The 27,327-nt window shown below is 35.5% G+C and overlaps 4 protein-coding genes across 6 annotated transcripts in view; 2 read left to right on the top strand and 2 right to left on the bottom strand.

The window, feature by feature from the left end:
• LOC147074107 (uncharacterized) overlaps positions 1-27,327 on the top strand; it is a 404,768-nt gene that overhangs the window by 125,511 nt on the left and 251,930 nt on the right. The gene's annotated exons all lie outside the window — the stretch shown is intronic.
• The window catches only part of LOC147074109 (uncharacterized), a 287,538-nt gene that overhangs the window by 77,466 nt on the left and 182,745 nt on the right, over positions 1-27,327 (bottom strand). The window lies entirely within an intron of this gene.
• Positions 9,020-14,225, bottom strand: LOC147074120 (uncharacterized). The gene is made up of 5 exons (XM_085943694.1): positions 13,896-14,225; positions 13,424-13,573; positions 10,404-10,553; positions 10,067-10,201; positions 9,020-9,300 (listed from the first exon to the last, which is right to left on the bottom strand). Exons 1-5 carry the CDS (start codon positions 14,085-14,087, stop codon positions 9,220-9,222), a joined length of 708 nt encoding a protein of 235 aa, XP_085799820.1. The 5' UTR covers positions 14,088-14,225; the 3' UTR covers positions 9,020-9,219.
• Positions 15,614-19,060, top strand: LOC147074119 (uncharacterized). Its single transcript, XM_085943785.1, has 5 exons — positions 15,614-15,762; positions 16,075-16,127; positions 16,353-16,486; positions 17,063-17,248; positions 17,815-19,060. Exons 2-5 carry the CDS (start codon positions 16,079-16,081, stop codon positions 18,031-18,033), a joined length of 588 nt encoding a protein of 195 aa, XP_085799911.1. The 5' UTR covers positions 15,614-15,762; positions 16,075-16,078; the 3' UTR covers positions 18,034-19,060.

Genomic DNA, 27,327 nt, shown 5'->3' with positions numbered 1-27,327 from the left:
TATGCCATTCGGCAGACCCGACAAAAAAGTGATTGTCATTTGTTTTTCCAGATGCTTCGTCCATATTAATGTCATTGGTATGAATAGACACGCAGAAACGTCAAATCTCAAAACAAAGCTGGTGTACCTACTTTATACGGATGGTCAACTCGTCAGAAATCGGTTATCAAACGATCTAAGACATTTACATCTGACATCTTTCGAAATCCAATGTTCGTGTAGGTATGCTCTCAAATAACACAAAAGCAGAGCTCATTGTTAATAGCACATATCGTGCTCGTACAGGCAGAAGTCACTACCTAACTCCAGTTTGACGAAATTGAGATTTTAATGTCAATATATAGAAAAAATAAAGCTGCTTGATTGGCAGAAGTCTCGATTTAAGATTATTGAATATATAAAAAATAAAAGTAATTAATGAATAGTAACTCAAAAAATAAAGATTTTACAACCATTTTAAGAACACCAAAAACACAAAACATCGATTATCTCAGAACTGTGTATTTGGAGTTAGTGACTTTTGCCTGTACGTCCACGATATACATTACAGTAGGTACTATTGGCAAACCGACGGAGTCGCTGGGAATGAATTTGGACAACTAACCTCAAAATTGCAAGTGGAATCGCCGGTATACTCTTGTTTTACATAAGCGCGGGCTTCCGATGTATCTGGATGATTAATTAATGGTACATCAAACCATGGCTGCTCGTCTGTGTCAGGTTGATCTTCAAATTCTCGTTTTACATCCATGTTTAGGAAGAAGAAACGTGACAGCTACCTACACAAAGATTATTATAGGTTTATTCCATTGGAACTGAACGAAATAAATCAAACTAAACCGTAGACAATATACGTTCAAATTGTATGGGTAGAAAGTAAGTCAGAAACTGAGATTATTTGACGTTTGGTTCAGTGTTCCATTGAAAAGCAAACCGTCCCGGAACATCAGAAATGTTTTGGAATGAAACGTCAAACCACTCCTCACGATACATAGACTAATGAGAGTGTGTCAAGGTGATGATAATTTACCAGACTATTCGTCATAGACAATAGTAAATTTATGAACACTATTGCCATAGTTTTGCTTTGAATTTATTTATTGAAGAATACAAAACATTGTGGACATCACGAATCTAAATTCAAGACGTAGGTACACAACATGAGATTTACATTATAACAAATATTACAATATGGAATATAACAATAATAATGACAGAAAAACAAATTAAATCAAAACATACTTAAGTACAATTTTACACAGAAAAATAAAGTTTCAAAAACTAAATGCAAAGTAAATCACTGAAAATGTCTAGGTATTTCTTTAGGGAGCACATTTACTAATCTTGAACCAGTCGCCAATGGTGCCTGATAGGCTTGACACGAGGAAACGGTTCCGATCCAGAATAAATCATGGCTGCGACCACATAGGTAATTGGCAGGCGCATGTAAATTCAAACTTATTAGGACTCCAGGATTGGAAACCATCCCTCGCGCTAACAAGCAAAAGTGTTTCAAGAGAAGAAGAGACCGACGAGATTAATAAGATATAATTATATTTTTTAATGGATTCAAGCTCTGTACTATTCCATTTATGTCGTTTTTTGCACATTGATGTGTGTTTGCCTTTGGTGAGTGTACACGACCCCTGAAGATGCCGAAAGGCGAAACCCGGGTTGCAAAGAACGACTTAAATGGAATAGTACAGAGCTTGAATTCATTAGGATATAAGTTCAAATTCCATCAAGTAGGTACCTTCGGTCGAAAGTATTAATATTAGATATACCAATTATATTTAATCGGGGTTCTCGACCTAGAAGATAGTTAAAAATGATAATTAATTAATAATTGTTTTTTACCAAAGATTCAATGTACATTTTATCTTCTTTTCGACACTTCTTATATTCACTATCATCATCAGCATCAGCCGCGGTCAATCCACTACTGGATGAAGGCCTCCTCAAGCTTCTTCCAACTCTCTCGGTCTTGTGTCGTTCGCTGCCACGTATTTCCGCCGAACTTCACCAGTTCATCAATCCAGCGGCTTTTTAGGCGACCCTGTCACCGTTTCGTGCCCCTTGGGTACCACAGGATGACGGTATTTGTCCAGCGGCCGTCCTTTCGGCGAATAATGTGCCCCGCCCATCTCCATTTTAGCTGTTTAGTTTTCGCCCATTCGTTTCTCTTACGGTTCTTTCGCGTGATGCCCAACATACACCTATCCATGCCTCGCTGTGCGACTCTTAGCCTTTGGACATCTCTCGTGTTGAGGGTCCACATCTAGCAGCCATACGTGAGCACGAGTAGCACACATTGGTTGAACACCCCACGCTTAAGACTTATTGGTAGGTAGGTCACTCTTGAAGATACTATTCAGACGTCCGAAAGCACTCCATCCCAGCTTTGTTCTTCGAGCAATTTCATCGTGCATGCTTCCGTCTATGGGCACCTGCTGACTAAAATAGACGTAGCTGCTGAGTTGCTCAAGTTGGGTGCCATTAAAGATGGCTAAACGTAATTAAAAGAATGCATTGGCATCGTGTTCTGACATATTCTAAAAGTTTCAAATGTCTAGCTGGTCGGGTAGTTAGTTAAAAATCGATTGCAAGATTTGTACTGGATAAACAACCACCGGACAAACAAGAATACGAGCTAAGAAAAACGTCGAAAAATAACAATGTAGGTACCTATTCGTTGTTAGTGTGTATTTGCCATTGGTGAATACGCGTTGTGCTTGAAAATATCGAATGGCAAAACCCGAGTGGAAAAAAAATACTCAAATAGAATAGTGCAAAACTTAAATCCAATAAAACACAGTTTATTGTTTGATCGCTTCCACGGAATAGACTTTTCAGTACTTCGGCCTTACATAATAATTTAATAATAGCGTATTGCGGCAACACGGGTGATGCAATAATAATAATTAGGTATTATTAAATTTATTCATTACTCATTCCTATGATGTGACCTTCGGGACAGACGCGATGTATGGTAAATTAGGTAGGTAAGTATTATTATTTTATTGCATTCCCGTTATTGTTTCGGATACTTACTGTTTTGGAATTTTGGTAACCTACCTACCTACTTAGTATTAGGTTTTTGTTCAGTATTATATAATATCTTTATTTTTATTGTTGGTAGGGAAAGATGCTTTATTGAGTTTAGCAATTTTTTGCAAAAGTTTATTACCAGCTATTTTATTGATTCTCGTATGTTTTTGTCAGCCATCTTAACTTTATTTTGTTACTTATAGGTAATTCTTGGTTTTTGTTTTTGTTAACCTATTTTCCATTATATATAGGGTTACTTTTTTCTTATACAATGTCATAATTGTGTTTCGTCCAAAAACCTAACTTTATTTAGACATTGTTCTTGTTTTTTTAATTATTAAATTGTGTAACTATTTTGAAGGACATATTGGGTGCCTATTATTTTTATCAACTAATGTTTCTATTAACTACCAAACTAACTTCATTTATGTATAGTTATTATTTAAAGTAGTAACTATAATACTATAACAGTTATTATAATATGAATTTATTAAAAATAATTTTGTTGCTTATGACTATTTTTCTTTCACCCAGTACCGAAGAGATCCAATGACATTATATAAAATAAATAAATATCTAGTTTTTTTGTGTTTATTCAGATGTACTTATAAGAATGTTATGCTATCAATTTTATATTAAATACGCCCCTTTCTCTTTGCTTATACAATTTTATGGATCCGCAAAGTATAGTTTTACCTATCACAGTAAAGGGAATCAGAGAATTATGGAACTTAATTACCACCTTCCAGCAGCGAAGTGTGGAGGTACGCTGTTAAGACCTGCCATAAATAATGCACATTAAACTTTGTTAGTCACACGTATTTGTTTTTATTGAACTAAGACTACAATTTACAGATGGTGTTGTTTAGTTTAAAAAAATAATTAAGCCCTGCCCTAACCAAACCATAATAGTTTTGGTATATTTTGGACGATACGACAAAACTGTGTACACTTTTTCATTCATACTTATTTGTTTTCGTTGGATTCAGAATACATATTACACATACCGTTGGTTAATTGTTAAAATTAATGTTATATAAAATTAATGAAGCCCTTCCTTAACCAAATTATAATAGATAAAAAAATATTATTATATCTATAAAATGTCCAAAGTTATGTATGACTTAATTGCATAATTTTAGATATTTTATAGATATACTTACTAGTATTTATCAACTATTATTTATTATGGCTTGGTTTTCGCAGGGTTTATTTGAATTTTAAAAACAAACCAACCGACCTCTAGTCTTATTTCAATGAAAACAAATACGTATTACTGACAAAGTTAAGTGCACACAATTTATGTCGAAACTTACAGCCTACCTCCATCTTTCGATACTGCCACATGCTATATAGAAAATATCAAGATCTACGAGACCTAAAAATAAGTATTCCAGCAAAGACGGAAAAAAATTGAGGCAAGAGAATGAACTGAAAAAGGTTGGAAAGTACCTACCCAACTATACATAATATATCTCGTATCACTAACCATAATAAAGAGTACCATTCCAATTTTTCTATTCTAAATAATAGTCTCAGAAAACTCATAATAACGCGACATGATCATAGCGCTCTTCCCAGAACGCTTTAACATTCAATAACAACCTATCTACATACCTATTAAATCTATTAAACAAAAACGTAGAGAAATAGTATTGTATACCCAATGTATTAATATGAAAGGAGTTCCGATAAGCGGGTCATTGAAAGATAGTTTTTTTATTTTTGTATATTTTTATATAAACGTTTTTCAAAAATTTAAATACCTCACGGTCGTCAGATGAATGACAAAAAGAATTTACTTTGTTTAAATTTACGAAAAATCAAGTCTTTCAGGTGGACGCTATACTGTGGGTTCTGTAAAAGGACGCAATAATGATAGCTGGATTTATATATACACTTTATATATATATATATGTGTGTGTACTGCAAAACACCTACATGTAAAATATCTGATAGGTCGTGCCTACTAGTGAAAATTTAATATTAGTATCTAGTTGTAGTTAGTAGTTGTATTTTACTACTACTTACATTTATTTCAACTTTTAATAACTAGTATGGCGTTAGGTAATGAGTGAATTTAAAGGCAACAGTCTACCAAACGGATATAAAACACAAATTAATATTCTTTCTGACTACGTTTTATAATGCTAAGTTTATAACAATAGTTATTATAAACCAGTGGTTGTAATCTTAGAGCGCGATCCAGAGACGTTGACGTGAAGCAGCCTTTCTAACAAGAAAAACATGTTACGTGTTCTTTCCCTCTTCCACTTGGGCGTTCTAATAAGAATTATTAATCTTATCATTAGGGATAGGTAGACTTTGTAACTGTGCTCTATAATTTTAATATTTCAAATATTTCTTGGTAGAAATATTTTATTATCATGCGTATGTCTGTAAAATATTTTTTGCACCCTTTTAAATGTTAAATGTATTTAATAATAATTATCGTTCACAAATAATGTTGACGTATCCTTTCCAAGTCTTTGGGTTGCCAAGTGCTCTGAAATTCTATTATTAAATTTTCTCGTAGTTTTATCAGTATTATCGTAATAGATCCAAAAGACAGTCCGGCCCCTATTTTCACCAGATATTGCGTGGAGTGATCGATCTGTCAAATTATGACTTTCCAAGCTTCAGAATAAATGTTATAAGTACTTATCAAAACCGATATAATACCTAGCCAACTTTATAAGTCGACAAGGGTTAATCAGGGAACACAGACTTAATGGGAACTGAATTGTGTCAAAAATAATGGATAATGAACTATTTTTATTTTATTCAACAAATAAGACATAAGATTTGAGAATGTTACATTAAATATTATATTGAACATATATCATGCATATTATTATACTTCAAATCAAATCAAATATTCACTTTGTGTTTTAACTAATCAATACCTATCTTAAAATCATTAGAAAGAATAATAATTATTACCTACTTACATATATATTATTTAAGTCGGAGATAAAACCACAATTTTTTTATTTTTATAAAATGTGAATTTGTTAAATGATACCATCTCTTATTAAAATTTATTTTATGGTTATGTTTTTCACAGATACCTCAAATAGTGGAAACTGAAACACCTAACTGGTATGGAGTTTCTTGGAGGATCTTGAGTGTGAAAGAATATGGGATAAGCTTAAACACGTGTCGAGAATACGCTTGTCCTTCGTTCTGACTATTCTCGGTTAATTCACTGACGCTCATTCAATATTAGTGTTTTTGTTGAAGGTTGCTACACACACTATTGGGCGTCTATAATGTGTGGACCATTTTCGTAGGACACTCACATTCAAAACTCTGCATAAAAATGTAGCGTATCGGAATACTATTTTTTAATCTCTTCCGTGGATTTTTATTTAAAACACTATTATCATTTTTTTCTTGTGCATCTCAATCCTTATTTTATCTACAATGTTGTGACCATCGTTACCTACTGTAATTATATTTGATATAAATAAAAATCATGAATAATGTTCATGTTATACACTATATAAATATATGTATAATATGTACTTCAAAACATCTGCATGTAAAACATCTGGTGATTGTCCCTACCAGTGAAAATTAAATGTTATTTTACTGCTACATTTATTTCAACTTTTAATAGTATGACGCTGGGTTAATGAGTGAATTTAAAGGCAACAATCTGCCAAACGAATATAAAATATAAATATTCTCTCTAACTATGTTTTATAATGCTAAGTTTATAAAAAGAGTTATGATAATCCAGTAGTTATGATCTTAGAGCGCGATGCAGAACCATATACGTAAAGCAACCGTTCTAAAAAGAAAAACCGGTCACATTTCCTTTCACTATTCCACTTGGAAATTCTAATAACAATAAATAATGTTTTTCTCACAGAACTTAGGTCGTCGAAATCAGACCCATAAAGTTAGGCGCGTATTTAAAGGACGTACGCGCCTAAATATCTTTCTGTATCGCGCTCTTAGATTATTTGGATGGGCACAGCATCTCGTCGTTTTCTGTGAGATTTTTAACGATGAAAACTCTGCAAATAATCATAATATTTAAACGTGTCAGATTATTTCGTATGAAATATTACGTCATCGTTTTCTTGCGGTACTTTCTGACTAGTATGTGGAATCATCAGTCAGGTTGAGGATTATGCCTGATAGCAATGGTTAGGTTGTCATTTGTTCTCATGGGTACTAGATTTGAAACAAGTCCCACGATGTGGTTTTTCATCTGTATGTGTCTTTTTATGTCTTTTGAGATCACTATTTGTAATGAACTTTTTAAAACACACATCGCATTGATGTGGTTTTTCACCAGTATGTGTCATTTTATGTAATTTAAGAGCACTACTTTGTACGAATTTTTTAAGACACATATCGCACTGATGTGGTTTTTCACCAGTATGTGTCATTTTATGTCTTTTGAGATCATTTTTTACTATGAATTTTTTAAAACACATATCGCACTGATGTGGTTTTTCTCCAGAATGTGTCATTTTATGGATTTTGAGATAACTAATATGCAGAAATTTTTTAAAACACACATCGCACTGATGTTGTTTTTCATCGGTATGTAACATTTTATGTCGATTGAGAACTTTATTTGCAATGAACTTTTCAAAACACACATCGCATTGTTGTGATTTTTCAACAGTGTGTTTTATTTTGTGTATTTTGAGAGCACTGATTTGAGTGAATTTTTTTAAACACACATCGCACTGATGTGGTTTTTCCCCAGAATGTGTCATTTTATGGATTTTGAGATAACTGATATGCAAAAATTTTTTAAAACACACATCGCACTGATGTTGTTTTTTATCGGTATGTAACATTTTATGTCGATTGAGAACTTTATTTGCAATGAACTTTTTGAAACACACATCGCATTGTAGTGGTTTTTCACCAGTGTGTTTCATTTTGTGTATTTTGAGAGCACTGATTTGAGTGAATTTTTTTAAACACACATCGCATTGATGTGGTTTTTCACCAGTATGTGTCATTTTATGTATTTTGAGATGACCAATGTGCCTAAAATCCTTTAAACAAACATTACACTGATGTGGTTTTTCATCAGTATGTGTTATTTTGTGTCTGTTGAGAAGACCAATTTGCGGAAATCTTTTAAAACACACATCGCATTGATGTGGTTTTTCACCAGTATGTGTCATTTTATGTATTTTGAGTTCACTAATTCGCCTAAAATCTTTTAAACAAACATCACACTGATGTGGCTTTTCACCGGTATGTGTCATTTTATGTGATTTGAGAGAACTACTTTGTATGATTTTTTTAAAACACACATCGCACTGAAGTGGTTTTTCACCAGTATGTGTCATTTTATGATTTTTAAGGATTTGGCTTCTAGAAAATGTTTTTAAACACAAATCGCATTGATGTGTTCTTTCACCAGTATGTGTCAATTGATGATTTTTGAGATCACTAATTGTAAGAAAAAATTTTAAACACAGTTTGCATTGATTTGGAGTTTCACCAATACACGTCTTATATGATCCAAGATGCTGAGGCTTTATGCATGAAATGTAATGACTATTAAGATGATTTCCAGATTCAAAGACTTCATAACAATACTTGCAAATAAAATTCCGTGGAGAATATGTAACCCTTCTCAACACAATTCGAACCACTTTTGGCAAGTATGATATCAGAACTTCCTCTTTTACGTTTTGTAAATCTATAGTTATCTCTGAATGCTGTATTGTATTTTTCACTTTATTAGATGCATGTGTTATGTCGATATTGGTCAGGTTATTGTCAACGCTATCTTTTCTTACGATATCCAGTGGGTTATGTGTGAAACATTGCTGAGACGAAATCTACAAAAAGAAAAGGTTTGGTATATTCAATTCAATTGTAATAAAATCAATAAAATTCCTCAAATAGCATTGATACAGTGTTTCGTCATGTAAATATTAAAAGGGTTGGTTGTTTTTTGCTTAGATAGAACTTACGAAACGCTTAAACTGTCAAACTAATCTCCAGTCTATGCTAATAAAACAACGTGAATAGAGTCACGATTGAACAACGCTAGCAAATTATCAAAATTCACATAAATGTGCTTAAAAAACTACTTTTACTACTACTTTTTGTTTTATGTTTTGTTCATCTGTAGTAATTGCTGAATGCTGTATCATATTTTCCATTTTATAGATTTCATTGTTGTCAATTTGTCAAGTTATAGTCAACTGTATCTTTTCTTACGAAGTCCAGTGAATTATGTGTGAAATATTGCTGAGAAGATATCTACAAAAAGAAGAGGGTTGACATATTCAATTTAATAATATTAAAATCAATAAAATATATATTGTGTCAAACTAATCTATGACACTGTCCTGACTTTTTGACATTTATGAACAGTATAGACTGATAAAACAACATATATAGAATCACGCTTTAACAACGCTAGCAAATTAACATAATTTACTTTAAAAATCAGTCGTCACGAATGAACTAGTCATTTATTGACCTCTATTTATAGTCATCAGATTTTACAATACGCTAAATTGTTTTAAGAATTATTTAAGGATCATTTCATGTGGGGTTTCTGATTATTACCGATAAAAACACGACAATTGACGCACCAGAAGCCAACACTGTTCGTGTAAGAGCGAAACCACAAGGACGCTACGTACGCGCTGCGTCGCGAGACCGCTGTATTCCGACTGCTAGAGGAAGTGAGAACGCACCGCGGTTGCGTACTTACTACCACTCGTAGTCGGAATACAGCGGTCTCGCAAAGCAGCGCGTACGCAGCGCCCTTGTGGCTTCGCTCTTATTCGTGATTTACAACCAGCAGTGCACGAAAAAAGTGCTCTAAATCGGACGTCCAGTATATGTTTCGTTAAGAACAGCTGCGGTGGCCATTAGCCCTAAACTATTTAAAAATGTTAATGCCATGCAAGTCTTTCTTTCGAATTAAAATAAAAATCAAAAATTATCTTGTGCAAGTTTTTACAATAAAAGGTTCTATCGGGCTTAAAAAACATCCTTTATAATATTTTGATTGTACCTGTTCTACTGGATCAGGGCAGCCACGTTGAGGATTCTCATTACTGATTTGGCTGATTGCGTTGACAAAGGATTCTTTTTTGATGACGACTCCCACATTATCAGACTTTATATTTATAAGACCGTTTTCACAATTCTGAAAATAACATTATTAATATTATGTAACGGTAAAAGCTCTTTAGCTACGGTGGCCACATCTATATGCCCCAAATCATTTTAAAATGTTAATGCTATTTTAGTAAGTACCGATCTTTTCAAGAAAAAATGAAAAAAAAAAAAATTATTCACCAACCAAAGTGCCATCGGGCTTAAAAAACGACCTTTATAATTAAACGTACCTGATCTAATGACTTGTATTGTGGAACAGAGGAACAACGTTGAAGATTCTGATTAATGTTTCGGCGGATTCCGTTGTCAATAAATTCTTCTTTGATGACTCCCTCGTTATCATTCTCAGACTTTATGTTAATCACTTCGGATTCACGATTCTGAAAATAACAACATTATCAATATTATTATGTTTTTTTAAAACAGCTCTTTCTTCTGCTGTCAGTTGGTGCCAATGTGTGACTGCATTTGGGAAATCAACGAACGATATTCCAGACCAATTCCATCTCATCAGCTTAGCTGCATCACATCGCGTACTCTTGTCTGCCTTCAGAATAAAAACTTATTTAAAGTCTTCTCGCATGATGTCCAGCATGCAACTTACAGTGTAATGTTGAAGCTACTCGTAATGTTTAAGTATTTTATTACACTATCGCAAACATTTGTGTTGATAATTAATCTATTTGAAGCATAATTAAAGGTATTTTTATGGTACATTCGGCACTGAGATGAGTTTCATGTCAGATTGGTTTTTAACTTCCGGTTTCAAGTAAATCGCGTGAACTGGGAGATACTCGCTTTCCCCTCTACCACGTTTTCACACCCGTTATGCAGGCGTATACCGTGGCGTAATGAACGTTAGTCGCTATTCAAATCTGTTCCGAAAGACTCCCAGGAGCAACTTCCCATGACCTTAGCTGGCATGCACTAGAGTGTGCGTGATTCCTACTTCGATGTAATGTATTACGGTCAATTCTCGATGAGAAAAGACCTTCTCGCAAAAGGCTGAGAAAGGATGTGATCGGCATCCTGCAATTCGTCACATAAGCAAGTCTGAAATTCTATTTGGCCAATCTGATAGAGTTTGGAGGCAAAACACCTTGTCCGGTTAAGAACTTAGAAGTGCAATGGTCTCGAGTCAATCTGGTTATCTCCGTGCGTCACTTTATATTAGGAAAAACAAGTGCGTTTGTCTGATTTTGGAAGCGGTGGTCCATCGCCCCTGCCATGCTCGCGGCTCGGTTTCATACATCAGGTCGCGTACAATAACTTTTCGAGCGCACCGGCCCATGGATCCAAGTCCTGGAGGCGGCGATATTAAGATAGCGCTAACCTCCGCCTCCAGACCTCCGAGAAAAGCAGTTATGGCACCATGGACTTGAATGCAAGCAAGGACAGGCAACGCGTCAGTAGAAGTCGTCTTATAAGCCTTAGTGAGGGTAAGTAATGCTGAGCGTTGACCGCTGAGAAGAGTTTTCCGGATGGACAATAACTTACATCTATGATACCACGTGCTGGCGGCATATCCAACGATACTCAGACAGTTTGCATCATAAGCTATTTTGAGGGATCTGAACCTAAGACCCCAATTATTACTGCCAGTGAGCCAGGAGATCCAATGCTAAACAGCATTGGCTTTAGCCACCGATGTCTTGGCGTGGTGCAGAAATTATAATTTATCATCCAGTAAAATGCCTAGATATGTAATCCTATCTTTGACTTTAACTAAAGTACTACACATACTGATGGTGAGCGACCTTGAACTGAGGTTGGCTGCATCCTTGAGAGTGGATTCTGTTTTATTCGGTGCAAAAGTACGTTTGTAAGTAAAACCACAGATCATTATGATTAGGTAGCAAAGCCTCGTTAGCAGCTTGCTTGAGACCATTGACGCTGTTGGGACTCAAGGATAGGTGCGCCATTAACATTGCCAATAACACTGTAGTCGTGTGGAAGCGGGATCGACAGAAGGTCATCAAATAGGATATTTCATAGAAGGGTCCAAGAACTTATCCCTGGGTACATCACATTGCTCCTAGAGATTATTGTATTGCCGGTATCATAGAACAATACAGGTAGATACGGTTAAACTCCTGATATCAAAGTTATGTTTCAGCAAAACAAACCAAACTGAACGAAAAACAAATCAAACCGGACAGTTGGATCGCGGACCATTTGGCAGACATGCTGGAACGCAATGTCTGACTACTAATTAGTGTTGCCAATCCTTACAAATAATTCAATAATTAATTTGTCTCTATAAATAATATTAACAGCAACATATTTATTGAAATGTAAATTTGTTATGTAATTCTAACCTACTACGCCTACCTACACACTATACAAATTGTAAATAATAACTCATGAAGTTAGATCATTTATTTGATTTATATGACAACGGTTTTATTGTAAATTCATTGTTCCCAAAGCTTTTCCTGATTTCTCACTTTTTTGATTGTTTTCATGACGACATGATGTGACATGAATATAAATTGATAAAATCGATAGCCGGTAGTACTTAAAATAAAATTAGTTAGATAATAATATAAAACATGATCATTCCGGATTAATTTAACATAGTTTGTAGTGTAAACCGTTCAAACAATCATTATTCGTGGGATGTTTATCACATTTGAATGGTCAAATACATAGCTTATAAACAGAATCTTAATTATCTTTAAATGTTTAAGTGCCCGTTTTTCGAATAATGAAATGCCTAATTCTTGTCAAATTTGGGATCAAAGGGATTATAAATATTTTTTTTATCGTAAATATTTCACTATATAATGTTAACATTATTTTACTAATGGTTTTATAAATGCGTTTAAAAATTATTAATCTTAACACCACTGCACATGATTGTACTGAAAATATGACTATATTCTTAATTACATCAAGAGGTTTAAAAGAATACTATTTTATGTAGGTAATAAAAATACTTTACGCAGTCATCAAATGTTTAAAATAAATATAAAGGATAATAAGGCTTAAAAATTATATAAATAGATTATCTACAACGTTTAAGGAATGCCCAGGGTTATGCTCTGAAAATACCATAAAACCTCCAGTTTGACCTACGTGACGAAAGATGTATATACTTACCTACACAAATTCTATTAAAATATTAGTGTGAGCTAAAACCACTAAATGAAGCAAGTTGGAACGAATTAATATTGGCGAAATGAGTTTCAAAGATGCATTGCAAATTCAAACCTTCTATATGAGAGTACACATTATAATATATACTTACAGTTTGCCTATAATCTGAATACGAACAACCCGGTTGAGGTTCTTCATCATAATATAATGGGTGTGAAACATCTTCAATAATCTCGCGCTTGATGACGGCTTGTTGATCATCTGTCTCAGATTTAATTTTAGACAGGTCTACCATACGATACTGAAAGAAGCATTATTATATTATTTTGTAATCACGGTAAAACCAATTTCAGTTCATGTACTTAACATCCATTTAACAATGTATACGTAATAATTATATTTAACATGAATAATTGTAGATAACCAAACCAATATCACAGATGTAGGTATCGTAGCTGTCAAATTGTATAAGTAAACAATTTCTTTTTTGTAACAAAGTTTAATATCATGGCATGTCCATAGACAGTTTGTAAAAAAATCAACATATTATTATAATAGTATACTTATCGTTGTTATTCCCAATGTAAAGTGATTGTAAACGAAATTATTTTCCAAAAACTAACCTCGAAATTACAACTTGAAATGTCGGCATTCTCTTGCTTTGCATGAGTGCGAACTTCCGGGCTGTTTGGATGGTTAGTCTGTTTATCAAACAAAGGCTTGCCTTCTGTATCAGATTGTTCTCCATCACATTCTCGCTTTACATCCATTTTAATTATAAGTATGCTAGGAACAACGTGACAAACCGGATCCATTCGGGGTAATTTAAAAAAGTGCTGCCGCAATACTGAAAACTAAAAAAAAACCCCCAGTTATTACGAATATTAATTTAGTAACACAATCGCTCAAAACAGGTTTCGATAGGCTCGTATCTTTCAACCTAAATCAAACAAATCAAACTAAACCATAGACAATATCCGTACAAATTGTATGAGTAGAAAGTCGACCGGCAATGGTTTGAGATTTGATGTTTGGTTCAGTGTATGATTGAAAATCAAACCATTCTCGGAACATCAGAAATGGTTCGACATGAAACGTCAAACCAATTCGGACAATCCATAGACTAATGGCAATCTGTCAAAGTGTTGTTATAAGCATTATTCGGCATATATATATCGTGAGATGTTCATATTATGTTAAATACACCATAGGAGTTTACTTGAATTATGTATAAGTATTATAGATTAGTAATCAATACCTATTATTCATTAGTAACCATACGCGAACAAGAAGCCGCTTTTGGTCTTATTAGGTAGGTAGGTATCCCAAAATCTAGCCTTATTTTCTATGCAAAGAGTGCAATTTAATATATTTACGTACTATATAAAATAATTAACATGTCCGACCAAGAATTCATTTTTATTTTATTTATATTTTCTAACGGAAATTCTAAACTACAAACTGTGTTTAATCAACCCGGAATGATCGGGTTTTATAATACCTAACGAATTTTATCAATAATTTAATAGGTACCTAAGTTCGATTGTCGTCTAAGTCACAATAGCATACTGTCGACAAGAAAACAATCAAACAAAGTGGAAACCTAATAATTACCTACTGCAAACCAATCCTGACCCATATTTAATAGTTATCTCAATCATACTAAAACGCCATATTTGTATAATAATTCACAATCAAAAATATAGAAATAATTTTTGCAAAACATATTTTAATATAATATATAAGGTACAATCATCACAATCTATTCTGTCTTAAAGAAATTTAACGCGTCCCTTCTGAGAAAGTATCCCTTCCCCTGCACCCGCGCACTAAACAAACAGCATCGGTATTATTAAATAAGAGTTTGTACACAAGAAACCTGAATGACAAAGTGACGGAAAATAACGCGGCTGCATCGCTAGTTCCAATAATAAATAGGTAGGTACTAAATATAATTGTTACCAGCTAATGTGTTTTAATAAAATAATTTATTTTTTAAATAGTCACGTGACAACACAAACACACCCTCCTAACCAAACCCGCCCCGAACCACACTCGGTCATAATCGAGCGTGTCACGGACACTACTAGGCTATCCATGGAATAAGCCAAACCGAATGGTTTATTACCCTCCACACTTACGCTGTTTCCATTTACAACCATTTACTAACTAGTCGAGTGTTCATGGAAGTGCTTGAGGAACTGTATATAGACTTGGCTTCGTGTTCCGTTATGCTTCACTCAAATCATAGTGTTCGGGTATGCACGCTTATTTGGATCAAGTATTCTTTCTACCAAAATCAGAAAAATATTTTTCTTTATGGTCAGTTTTTGATAAGTTTGATGTCTATGGGACTGTGTACTGTCAAACGCGGCTATAAACATATTAAGTATTATGAAGTGTACATGCAACCGAATATTCAATCGTTTCTTGACTTCCAGTGAAGACAGAAGAACTTTTAATACCCTCAGTCCAACCGGAATACAAACAGTAAGTGATTTAATATTTATCTGTACTGTATGAATAAGTCATATCTATTTTATTTGAACTCAAAATTTGTTTCATTTAATATGCATGTTATATGTATTTATATTTCTTTAGCTTCTTCGTTGTAATGTATACGTGCTAAATAATCGTATACCATTTCATTATATTATTAATTATTCCCCTCGTGGCCTGATTCAGTGACCTTATACCACAAAATTAAAGTGATTTATAACTTTAACAATTCATTTCTTTCATATATTAGTACCTAGTGATTGTCTTAGAAATACACCCTAATCGTAGTTTTTATTTTTCTAGAATAATGAAAGTCAGCGAGGAACAACAGCATCTCCTGATTGATTTATTAATCGGTAAGTGGATAGTGCCAAATATTTGATATCAACAAAAGTTCATTGAATACTGACAATTATCTTGTAATGGTCTGAATCATATTGTTATCATAAACATCACATTCAACTATCATGGCTTTGTCCATTATCTTAAATACTATTTACCACATTTCCATTATGGATACGAATTCTTTTTGAGAATTTCTCAATCTGCATACATAACCTGTTCTATTATATATTTTACAGAAAATCCACGGCTTGTGAGTAGCCGTTTCACGCCATATTTTACCACAACGGACGCGATGCGGCTATGGACGGCCATTAGCCATAAATTGAATTCCCGGGTGGGTGCTAAAAAAGATGGATCCGGCTGGCGGAAGGTATTTATATACACATTAATTAATTTTATTATAATCATATGGTTACACCAAATATATGAATACACCCTCAGAGATGAGGGAATTCCTTCAAATACAATTGTAAGATATATTTAATAGCCATACCACAATCGCAAGGGGTGGATACTCAACTTTTTCAGTCATACTTATTTATTTTCATTGAACTAAGAACACAATTTACAGGCGGTGCAGGTTAGTTTTTAAAATTCAATTTAACTCCGCCCAAATCAAACCAAAATTGATACAAGATTTTATTCTATCTATAAAATATCAAAAATGTTGTATGGTTTGATGATATAATTTTTGGATATTTTATAGATCAACGAATATTTTGTTGACTTATTTACTATTTATTGCTTGGAGAGTTTAATTGAATTTTAAAATGTAACAAACACATCCACACATTGTAGTCTTTGGTCAATGAAAACAAAAATACATTGGACTGACAAAGTTTAGTGTACACTATTTATGTCGGATCTTAGCAGCTTACCTCCACCCTTCGCCACTGCCATACCATCATATGAGGCAGTTTCCTAATATGTCATTATTGTTTTACAGACGTGGCATGATTTACGGCAAGCTGTAAAAAATAAGCAGTCGAAAATACTGCTGTGGCGAAAGCAAACTGGGGGCGGTCCACCGTGTAATGTGGAGTTAACCGCAGTGCAACAGAGGGTGGCGGAGATGTTGACGGAGACCGAATCGTCAGGTCTCCCTAGTAACGAAGTAATAAGAGAGAGTATTGTAAGTTCACATTATTTTAATTCTGCGATATTAACCAATGTGAGTTCAAACCTACTAACTGCTACTTCATTCTTTATTAGTTTTTGTTTGATTTTAATCAGTTTACGCATATTCAAATGCAATACATATATAATGGTACCATAACATAAGTCAAGGATAAATAATTTGGTACAGTTGGGAATGGATTATAATCTGCTGATATGATTTAAATGAACTCAGGTAAATCTACTTTCTTACCTAAGTGATTATTTCAGGTAATACTACTTCATGAAGGTATATATATTAGGTATACCACAGCTAATTAAACTCTTCATAATTCATGAAAAGGGTAATAGTATACCGTTATTTATTTTAAAATTTATAGAAAAGTATCTATTTTCAATCTTATTTTTATAATGGATAATAATTATGCTGCGGGTAATCCGACCATGCTGTATATTAATAGAATACTAGATCCTGGTATTGGTGAATAAAAGGAAAGACTTTTTGTCATTTTTAATGTGGACAAAATAATAAGAAATTAAAATATAATGCTGTCTTCTGATCCTAATCTGTATCCTTTCCAGGTGATTACGTCGGCGACATACTCACCGACAACGCTGACTGCAGGTTTGGCTGCAACGTCACCAATTATGCCGTCAACGTCTGTGACAACGCTGATGGCAGGTTTGGCTGCGACATTAACACCAGTAATGCCGTCCACATCAATGAGGCCATCAACGTCACATGCACACCAGTTGTTCCGTGTGATCGACGACAGTAGGACGTCTCCAATAACGAGATAGCGAGTGTTTACAAATTAATAATAACCAGTTGTGCGTGCGGCGTAACAATAAATTATTGTTACAAAGTTGTTTACATTTAAGTGTCTCTGACTACAGGGGCGTTTATTAAAAATCAAAAAAATACAACGTTGCCAGCAATGGATCACCAAAAAGAAACCCAACAAACAATGTCATATGCATCAGTTGCTCAAAAAATGCAGTTTCCGAAGAAGGAGCAAGCCATCGTTCTAGATGCTATCGATGGCATCTCTATACGAGAATACACGCTATCGATCGGGAATAAGGTAGGTCCATGTAATATAAGATATGTATCTAGGATTTCCCAGGGAAGAATATGTATATACTTGAGTAGTGAAGAACAAGCAGACAAATTAACAGAAAATAGAGAAACAGTTAAAATTGGAAACCACATACTAGAAATCAGGCCGCTGATCACCAAATCAAAGAGGATAATAATATCAAACGTATGTCCTATAATCCCACACAGCGTTTTGGAATCAAAACTCAATGACTTAAAGATAAAAACTACCTCACGTATCACAAGCATCAGAGCTGGTATTAACGAACCGGGTTATGCACATATTTTAAGTTTCCGGAGACAGGTTTATGTAAACCCAGAAGACACCATAAAACTGCCAGAGTCAATGCAAATAAATTTTGATAATACCCTGTACTGGATTTACTTCTCCACCGAAAAATTGACATGCTTTATTTGCAAAGAAGAGGGCCATCTGGCCAAATATTGTAAAACAACTGGAAATAATGAACCTCACACTGTACAATTGCCTGAATCTCTCAATGTACCAAAGGTGTTCACCTCTCTTTCGTTAGAGAGAGAAAATACACTCCAGGAGGATGAACTAGCCGCAGATATAGAGTCGGACAACTCTATTATCAACAAGGATACGCCAATCGGTTCAAAAAGGCCGTTGACCAGTCCAACTGATATCAGCAGTGTAGAATTTGAATTTGAAGATACAGTGAAAAGGAATGCAATCACACGCATTCCTGCACTCCAACAGACACCAAAAAAATCGAAAAAAGTATCCACTGAGGATACAAATGAACTTTTGTTACCTGCCAAGGAACATGTTGAAAGTAATCGTCATAGATTTCCCATCGATTATGAAACATTACTCAGTTTCCTTGTGAAAACACATGGAAATCCCAATACCGAAATGATTGCTAATAAATTTACTACTGATATAGAAGCTCTTAATAACATGCTAACAGAAATCTATAGTCATTTAAAAGAACGTAGCATTAAAATTCGCATAACAAGGATCAAGAAAAGACTCAGTAATCCACAATTAAAAGTTTCCAGTGAAGATATTAGTTCGTTGGAAGGACAAGAGGAACAATAACATAATGCATAATTCCAGCAACAAAGTTAACCAATTTATTCAATCTGATATACGTATTGTTTTCTGGAATACAAGAAGCATTCTTAATAGACTAGAGGAGCTTAGAGTGATGCTAGATGAAATTGATATTTTTATAGGCGTGGAAACATGGTTAAACGACACTATTTCTCACATAGTTATTAGCTTCCCAGGTTTTATGGTGCTTCGGCGAGACAGGACGTACGCCAGAGGAGGAGAAAATCTTGGGAAAGAAAAAGGAACACACTACTATCAAAACTTTTATAGTATCTTCTTTATTAATAAATATTTGGTAAAAATTACCAGATTAAACTACTGATAATGTTTTTTTTCAAAATTTTTCTAAACCTGTCCGTTAAATTTTAAAACAGTTTTTTCTTCCTCCTGTAAAGTTGGTCAATATGGAGTTACAAGTTCCGAGCATTTTGGTGACGATATTATGTAGCAATTTTTGTAATATTATATAAATTAAATTATTTCAGATTTCCGAAAAATTAAGTTCTTCGGAAATTGTCGATTGATGCAGTTAGGTGGTAGAGATGGTGCACTCTCAATATTCTTTACTGCGTGGGAAGCATTATTTCTTGGAAAGTGATTTCATAGAGGTGGACACATTATCCGGCTGAAAGAGTCCTCAATACCATCAATATTCGATTTTTTTGTATGAATATATTCATATTATATATGCAGGACTTCTCTGATAATATTATGTTAAATAAACAAAATATTGTAATTAACTATATAATCAAATTTTCAACATACATACCTGTATTTTGTATATAATAGGTTTATATAAACAATATGCCAAAAACGAACCCATGTGATATTTTTGTTTCATAAAATATTTTCAAAATACACATGTATAAATATGTAGGTAATATAGTAAACTTTTTTTTTGGTTTGTAATTAACTGTGTAATTATTTGTGTTTTTTATTTAACAGTTTTATCAAAGCAATAATACTACTCGTATGTTATTTTATATAGAACGATATGTAAAAACAAGACCATATTTTTTATTCCAAGATTAACCCATTTGCTATTAAATGATTTGTGTTTAATTTTACAAAATATTGTTTTTTGTGTTGTTATTAAAAATAAAATAGTTACTTCCATTTGCATTATTCTTTGTGACCCTCATCACTATAAAGTTTATATTGCGGGAACTTTTTATAATGAAAATACAAAATTACATTTATTATATTTCTGGGACCAAAGGTTGGTATGAATTCAGTGGGGTATGCCTTGATGCCAGATCAGGTGTGCTTCCATTTGAAATGCTGAGTATGTCGACTATCCATGATAGCTCTGCCAACAAATCCTACCTCTAACCTCTCCGTGGGGGTCCCTAGGCAATGCAGCATGCTGTAGCAGATAGAGGAGGGTGCAAGGCGAATCACCAGCGCCTAAAAACTGGTACACTCTGGCTACGGGAAGGAAAACCCCTACAGAAAACCAGGGCATGTTCACGGGCCCTAAGGTGGCAGCCCCACCAGTGAACTCGGGTGCTGTGGGATGATCACCTGCACACCCTAAAACAACAGATTAATCCAAGCACAGGGAAGCCTCGGACCCCCGTTTCCATCTTGACGACCTCGCCTGAATTCGGTAAACGATTTTGTTTTGGAACCTACAATATCCGTACTCTAAATGTCCCTGGAAAGGCCGAGCATCTAACAGAAATACTTTCTCAATACAAGTTAGATGTTCTCGGGATCAGTGAGTGTCGACTCACTGGCATTGGCGAGAAGTTTATTCGTGGGTTTCGTCTATTGTACTCCGGACACGCCACATTGCGACGTAGTGGAGTCGGATTGCTGATGTCCAAGGAAGCTTGCAAGTGCCTCACCAGCTGGGAACCTATCTCCGAACGTCTACTCCGCGCTACTTTCAAGACCAAGTCGGGCTCCATCACTTTTCTGCAGTGCTATGCTCCCACAGAGGCTGCTAGCGATGCAGATAAGGATACATTCTACGAAAGTTTGGCGGAAGCCGCTGGAAATATCCCCAGCTGTGATCATGCAGTTATCCTTGGTGATCTTAATGCCAAAGTAGGATCTGACCCCTCGCGTGGACCCTTTGTGCTGGGAAAACATGGCCTTGGCCAAATGAACGATAATGGTTCCCATCTGGTAGATTTTGCCTCAATGAATGGTCTTGTGATTGGTGGTAGTCTTTTCCCTCATAAGACCATCCACAAATATACATGGACATCGCCAGACGGTAATACAAGAAACCAGATCGACCACATTTTGGTCAAAGCGAAATACCGGCATGAACTGCTAGACGTGCGGACATATAGAGGTGCAGACATCCACAGTGACCACGAACTCTTGGTCGGGAAATCCCGTATAGACCTCAAACGAGTCCCAAAACCCAAAAGGACGGTCAGACTCGATGTGGAAAAACTGAAAAGTACCCGTGTGCGTGCAACCTATGAGCTGGAGCTGCAGAAGCGCTTATATGATGCTAGAACTCTCACGTCTTCCATCGACTCGGATCCCTTAGAAGGAAAATGGATATTATTCCGGGATGCTATAATGAGCTCCGCAACTACTGCATTAGGAGAGCGGCATACACACAGACCGGACTGGATGTCACCTCATACATGGGAGATGATTGAGAAGAGGAAGCTCCTGAAAGAATTGCGAGACAATGGTACATACGACCCACAGCGCAGCGCGGAATACCAGACAATGGACCGCGTGGTAAAGCGTTCTGCCCGCCGCGATAAGCGCCGACGCCTGGATGACCTCATTCGGGATGCGGAATCTGCTGCCTGCAAGAATAATCCAAGTGCTCTCTTCCGCATCACCAGAGCAATTTGCGGTAAGAAACGTCCAGTGGTCACTGCATTACGCAACTCTGACGGAGTGACAGTCACCGAACCTGCAAAGGTCCAGGAGCTATGGCGCCAACATTTCAGTGATGTCCTGAATCGCCCACCTCCATTGCATCCCTTCGATATTCCGTCGGAGATCACTGCCCTCGGAATCACTACTGCATCGGGATTCTGCGAAGATCCTCCGACAACTGCTGAAGTTAAAGAGGCTGTCAAAAGACTGAAGCGCAGGAAAGCTCCTGGAGATGACGGCATCCAAGCAGAATTTCTGCTCTGCGGACTGAGCGCTGTATTGCCGTCCTTGTGTGACCTTCTGCACGAGGTGTGGGAAAGGGAGCAGTGCCCCAAAGCCTGGAGGGATCGTACCGTTGTTACTCTGCACAAAAAGGGTAACCCACAAGACTGTAATAATTACAGAGGAATCACTCTCCTCAGCGTTCCCGGGAAGGTGTTGGCGCAGATTCTCCTGTACAGGATTAGAAGTCCCATGCTGGACGTTTTGCGTGCGCAGCAGAGTGGATTTGTCCCGGGGAAGTCCTGCTCAGAGCATATTTCAACTCTCCGAAGCCTTCTGCAACAGTACCAAGAGATGAATATACCTGTCGCCTGCTGCTTCGTGGACTATGAAAAGGCATTTGACAGTCCTCATCGTGAATCTCTGTGGCAAATTCTGCTAGGATATGGTGTCCCACGGAAACTGGTCACCGTGATAAGTGCTCTCTACACCAATACAGAGTGTCGCGTGAGAGCAGCCGGAACATCCTCTGACCTCTTTGAAATCACGTCAGGAGTCAAGCAAGGATGTGTACTTGCGCCCTTTCTTTTTATCATCATGATGGATTTCATAATGCGTAAGACGGTTTGCCCCGACAGTGGGATACGCCTACATCATGATGACACAAGCGATCTATGCGAAGAAAGACTGTGCGACTTGGAGTATGCAGACGACGCAGTCGTGTTTGACTCGACGATCGAGAGGTTGGAGGTGACCGTGAACAGGCTAGCCACGAACTCGATGCGTGTGGGTCTTCATCTGAATGCCGCTAAGACCAAATCCATGTGCAGTGCTGCTTGCATCGACGCCGACACTCCTCTGCGGGTTTCTGGTCTGCCCGTCGAGCTGGTGTCCAGATTCAAGTACTTGGGTGCCACGGTTGCCGATGATGGTGGTATTTCTAGTGAGCTTGGAATCCGCATGGGTGTGGCGGGCTCTGCGTTCAACCAACTTGGAGTCGCATGGAGGTCAAGGCTGTATTCTGTGAGGACCAAATGTCGTTTGTTTAACGCGTGCGTGCTACCTGTGCTCCTGTATGGCTGTGAGACATGGCATCTTACTAAGCTTCAAGAGTCACGGCTTTTGAGCTTTGAGAATCGATGTCTCCGCAGAATCTTAGGGGTACATTGGTACGACCGCGTTACAAATATCCGAGTTCGTGAGCAGACACAACAGCCTTCGGTGATTGAAGTTATCACGAAGAGACGATTCACGTGGCTGGGACATGTATTCCGGATGCCGCCAAAGAGTGCGGCACTTCGTACCCTTGTGGCACAGCCTCAAGGGTTCCGTCGCCGTGGCCGGCCCTCCCTCACCCTGCAGCGATGCTACAAAAGCGACCTACGTGCTGCAGGTCTGACATGGCGGGAGGCACAGGAGTTGGCGATGGACCGAGGGAAGTGGCGCCAACTTGTGCTTGCCCTATGCCCCAATGTTGGGACGTGACAGGGTGAAAGAAGAAGAAGAAGAAGAATATTTCTGTACCCGAGAAGCATACTGATGCAAGTCCAAAATTTGAAGAAATGAGTTAATGATCATGTTTATCAGTGGCAAAGAGATGTCCTATCTTAAAGAATAAAGGATTTTCAATGATGTATACGGATGCAACCACCATAACTCTTTAGAAGCAGAAGGGTGTACAAGTAGATATGTAGAAATGTCTTCCCTATCCGTTTTTGACAAATGCCCAATCATTTTATTTAAAAAAAAAATATGGTTTTTAAACGAAACCATTCTTGACAGCACAAATGAAAAGGCATATTGCTGTATGTGGAATTAGACAGTTGGTGCCAGGGGGGCCAATGAAGTGGCGTCTTGTAACCTTAAATGGATATATGATGACATGGGAGATGATGTGAAAGAAATAACTATCTGGTCTGATAACTGAATATGGCATCACTTTATGCTGGTTCCTAATTACATTTTGTGCTACGAAAAAAGAATGTTGGTGATGAGGATTTACTATTATCCACAGTGGTCTAACTGCGAGCTGACGCGAATATGTCGGGGGTATTATTATTATACAAAAACACTCTTCAGCAAAATTGTTTCGAACAACTTGCCGTAAGAAGAAAAAAGAGAGGTGTTTTGACTACTCCAAGTGTAATACCCCGAGTGAATAACAATTCATTACTTTTAAGTACCGCTTAGTTTGCAGATCTAAAAAAAATTGCAGTGGATCGCAGAACCACTCCACTTTTTTTTTACAAAATCTTAGGTCACAAAAATAATATGTCGGAAATAATTGTTTATGTAGGACTGTAATTTTTTTGATTTTTAAATTTTATTAAAAAAAGCTTTATACTTGCATCGGAGTTCTTAATAACCTGTAATGATTGCTTTCTAACTTTTCTTTAACATAAATTTATTATACACACATTGATCCTGTAGATTAGTACTCCGCAACCGTAGTACCGCGGCACACTAGTGTGCCGCGAGACGTTGCTGGCCCGGCGCATTTTTCCGTTAGAAGAAAAAATCAAATATTCTCTATAATATAAAATACTTGTGAAAACGCAGATGCAGAGAAGCAGATTTTTTTTTTGTAGAATATGTAATCGAAAACATATTTATTTTAAAGCACCTTTATTTTCTATCTCTAAATGTATTCATCTTTATGGTATCTGGATCGGCACCCAAGAATTCTTCGCACTAAATCGTAAAAAGTTTAAACAACTACTACTAACAGTCCTGGACTGCCAGTCAATTCAGTCAAATTTTCAATTTCATTTTCAGACATAAGGACTCAAGTCCACTGATGTCAATACCTATATTTGAAAAAAAAATCTATGTCTTCTACGTATAAAAAAATTTAAAAAAAACACAATTATTATTCAAAATTAATTGATTTTCATAACTTATTTTTTTCATCAATCTGTATAAATATTTCTAAAAGTTATAAGAGCTTAACATATAATAAAATAGTTTTTTGGCTCTACTGAACATTTGATGTTTTGGACTTGCATCCGTATGCTTCTCGGGTACAGATTTATTTACATTTATTTATTATAATTAGAGAGCGGATATACATTCAACAAAAAACATGATTATATGCATGCACATATGCACTAAAATCATTGAAATATGCACTAAAACCAAAGCAATATGCAGTTAAAAATGGAACTTTTTATGGAAAAATATTGTAAATACCCACTTCCCCTAATATTACCGATAAAAAATCGAATAACAAATTAATAATCTTAAGCAATATAATACAATAACAAAAAAACACAAATAATCAATATCAAGATTTTCATTACAATTACAATTTTCAAAATAGTTTGTTTACATGTAGGTACAAATAATTGAACATGAAATTCAAAATGTAAATGTAAACTAAACACAACTTAAAATAACGAAAACGACACACTTAATTATTCCCAAATACTATTTGCTGTTTTTCTGTCCGAAATAATAAGTTACAATATTTTTTTTTAATATTCTCTGGCATTAAATTTTTCCGCATATCTGTAAGTATTTTCTTTATATGCGGAGAATGATCTCTCAACGTTCACAGATATGATAGCGTAAAATTTGAATAACGTTCCTGAGTTGACTTCACTTTTTCCGATAAATTAATGAAATGCTCGAGGATGCCATTAAAAATGCAAGTGCATCTACCTGATTTAGCTTTTTCGATAAAATTTTAAATGCAAAAGCCCAAAAATATGCATTTATTAATGAAATATGCACTAATGTCTCAAATATGAATTTATTTTCACAATAAAATTTCATTTTTGGATTCTGCGTCTTTCGAAACGGATTTCTGTGCAACTCCCATAGCTGTGCATACACCCTAACAAAACATGTACTATCATTTAAATCTGGGCCCTAATATTATAATTATACAAAAACTCCACAATATCATACATCATTTTTTAATCGGAGGACGAACGTAAGCTTTATATTTTAAAAAATACGCAAAAAGTAGGTAGGTACTAAAATTTCTATATTTTTGTACAAGAAATTAGTGGAAAATACCTACCGACTATAGTTTTGCAATTAAAGAACATTTGGATATCCTGGAAAAAAATGCTCAAAAAACGTACCTACCTAAATAAAACCCTTGATTTCGGTTTAAATATTTGTTTTTTATTCTTCGGGAAGCGTTTTTGGTTGGAAAAGGTACCTGGATAAAAAGGGATCTCGGAATTTCTGAAATACTCTGTTGTTTTTTTGGTGAGAAGCAAAACCTATACATTTTCAACATTATAAAAACGCGTACAGTACTATAAACTTATCTAAAGAACGGTCAAAAATGAAACTACGGACTATCATTTTTATTAATTTTGAAATTAATGTAATTAACTGGGACAACGTTAAATATGCGTTCATCGAAATGAGTCATGACCAAGTACTTAAAAATCATTTTAATAATACCACAGTTGAAACATTTTGGTCGAAGTTATACGTTGACAAAGAATCAAGACAATTCAGAGAATTAGATACAATTGTTATAATAATATTATCAATTTTTCCTACTACTGTGTTCTGAGAAAGATCATTCAGTGTAAGGCACTTCATAATGAACAAATATCGAAGCCAGTTGACAGATGTATACTTAGAAGCAGCCATGCGGCTCGCATTGGAAAAAAAGGAGTATTGAGTAATTTCCATTTGCATTATTTTTAAACACATAAATAGATATTGAATCCGTGTATTAAATAAGGCTCTAAGTACCAAAAAGTAGTATTGCATGTAGTTACAAAATACCGAGTCATTGCAGTAAAATTTCATGAAGCAGACCTTTTGAAAAATGTAGTTTTACAGTGTGAAGCAATCACGGCAGCTTTTATAA

The sequence above is a fragment of the Rhyacophila brunnea genome, unplaced genomic scaffold, assembly GCF_057557595.1.
Source record: "Rhyacophila brunnea isolate RB1 unplaced genomic scaffold, BYU_Rbru_1.0 scaffold_16, whole genome shotgun sequence".
Classification (NCBI taxonomy): domain Eukaryota; kingdom Metazoa; phylum Arthropoda; class Insecta; order Trichoptera; family Rhyacophilidae; genus Rhyacophila; species Rhyacophila brunnea.
This window is presented reverse-complemented; position numbering and strand designations above follow the sequence as displayed.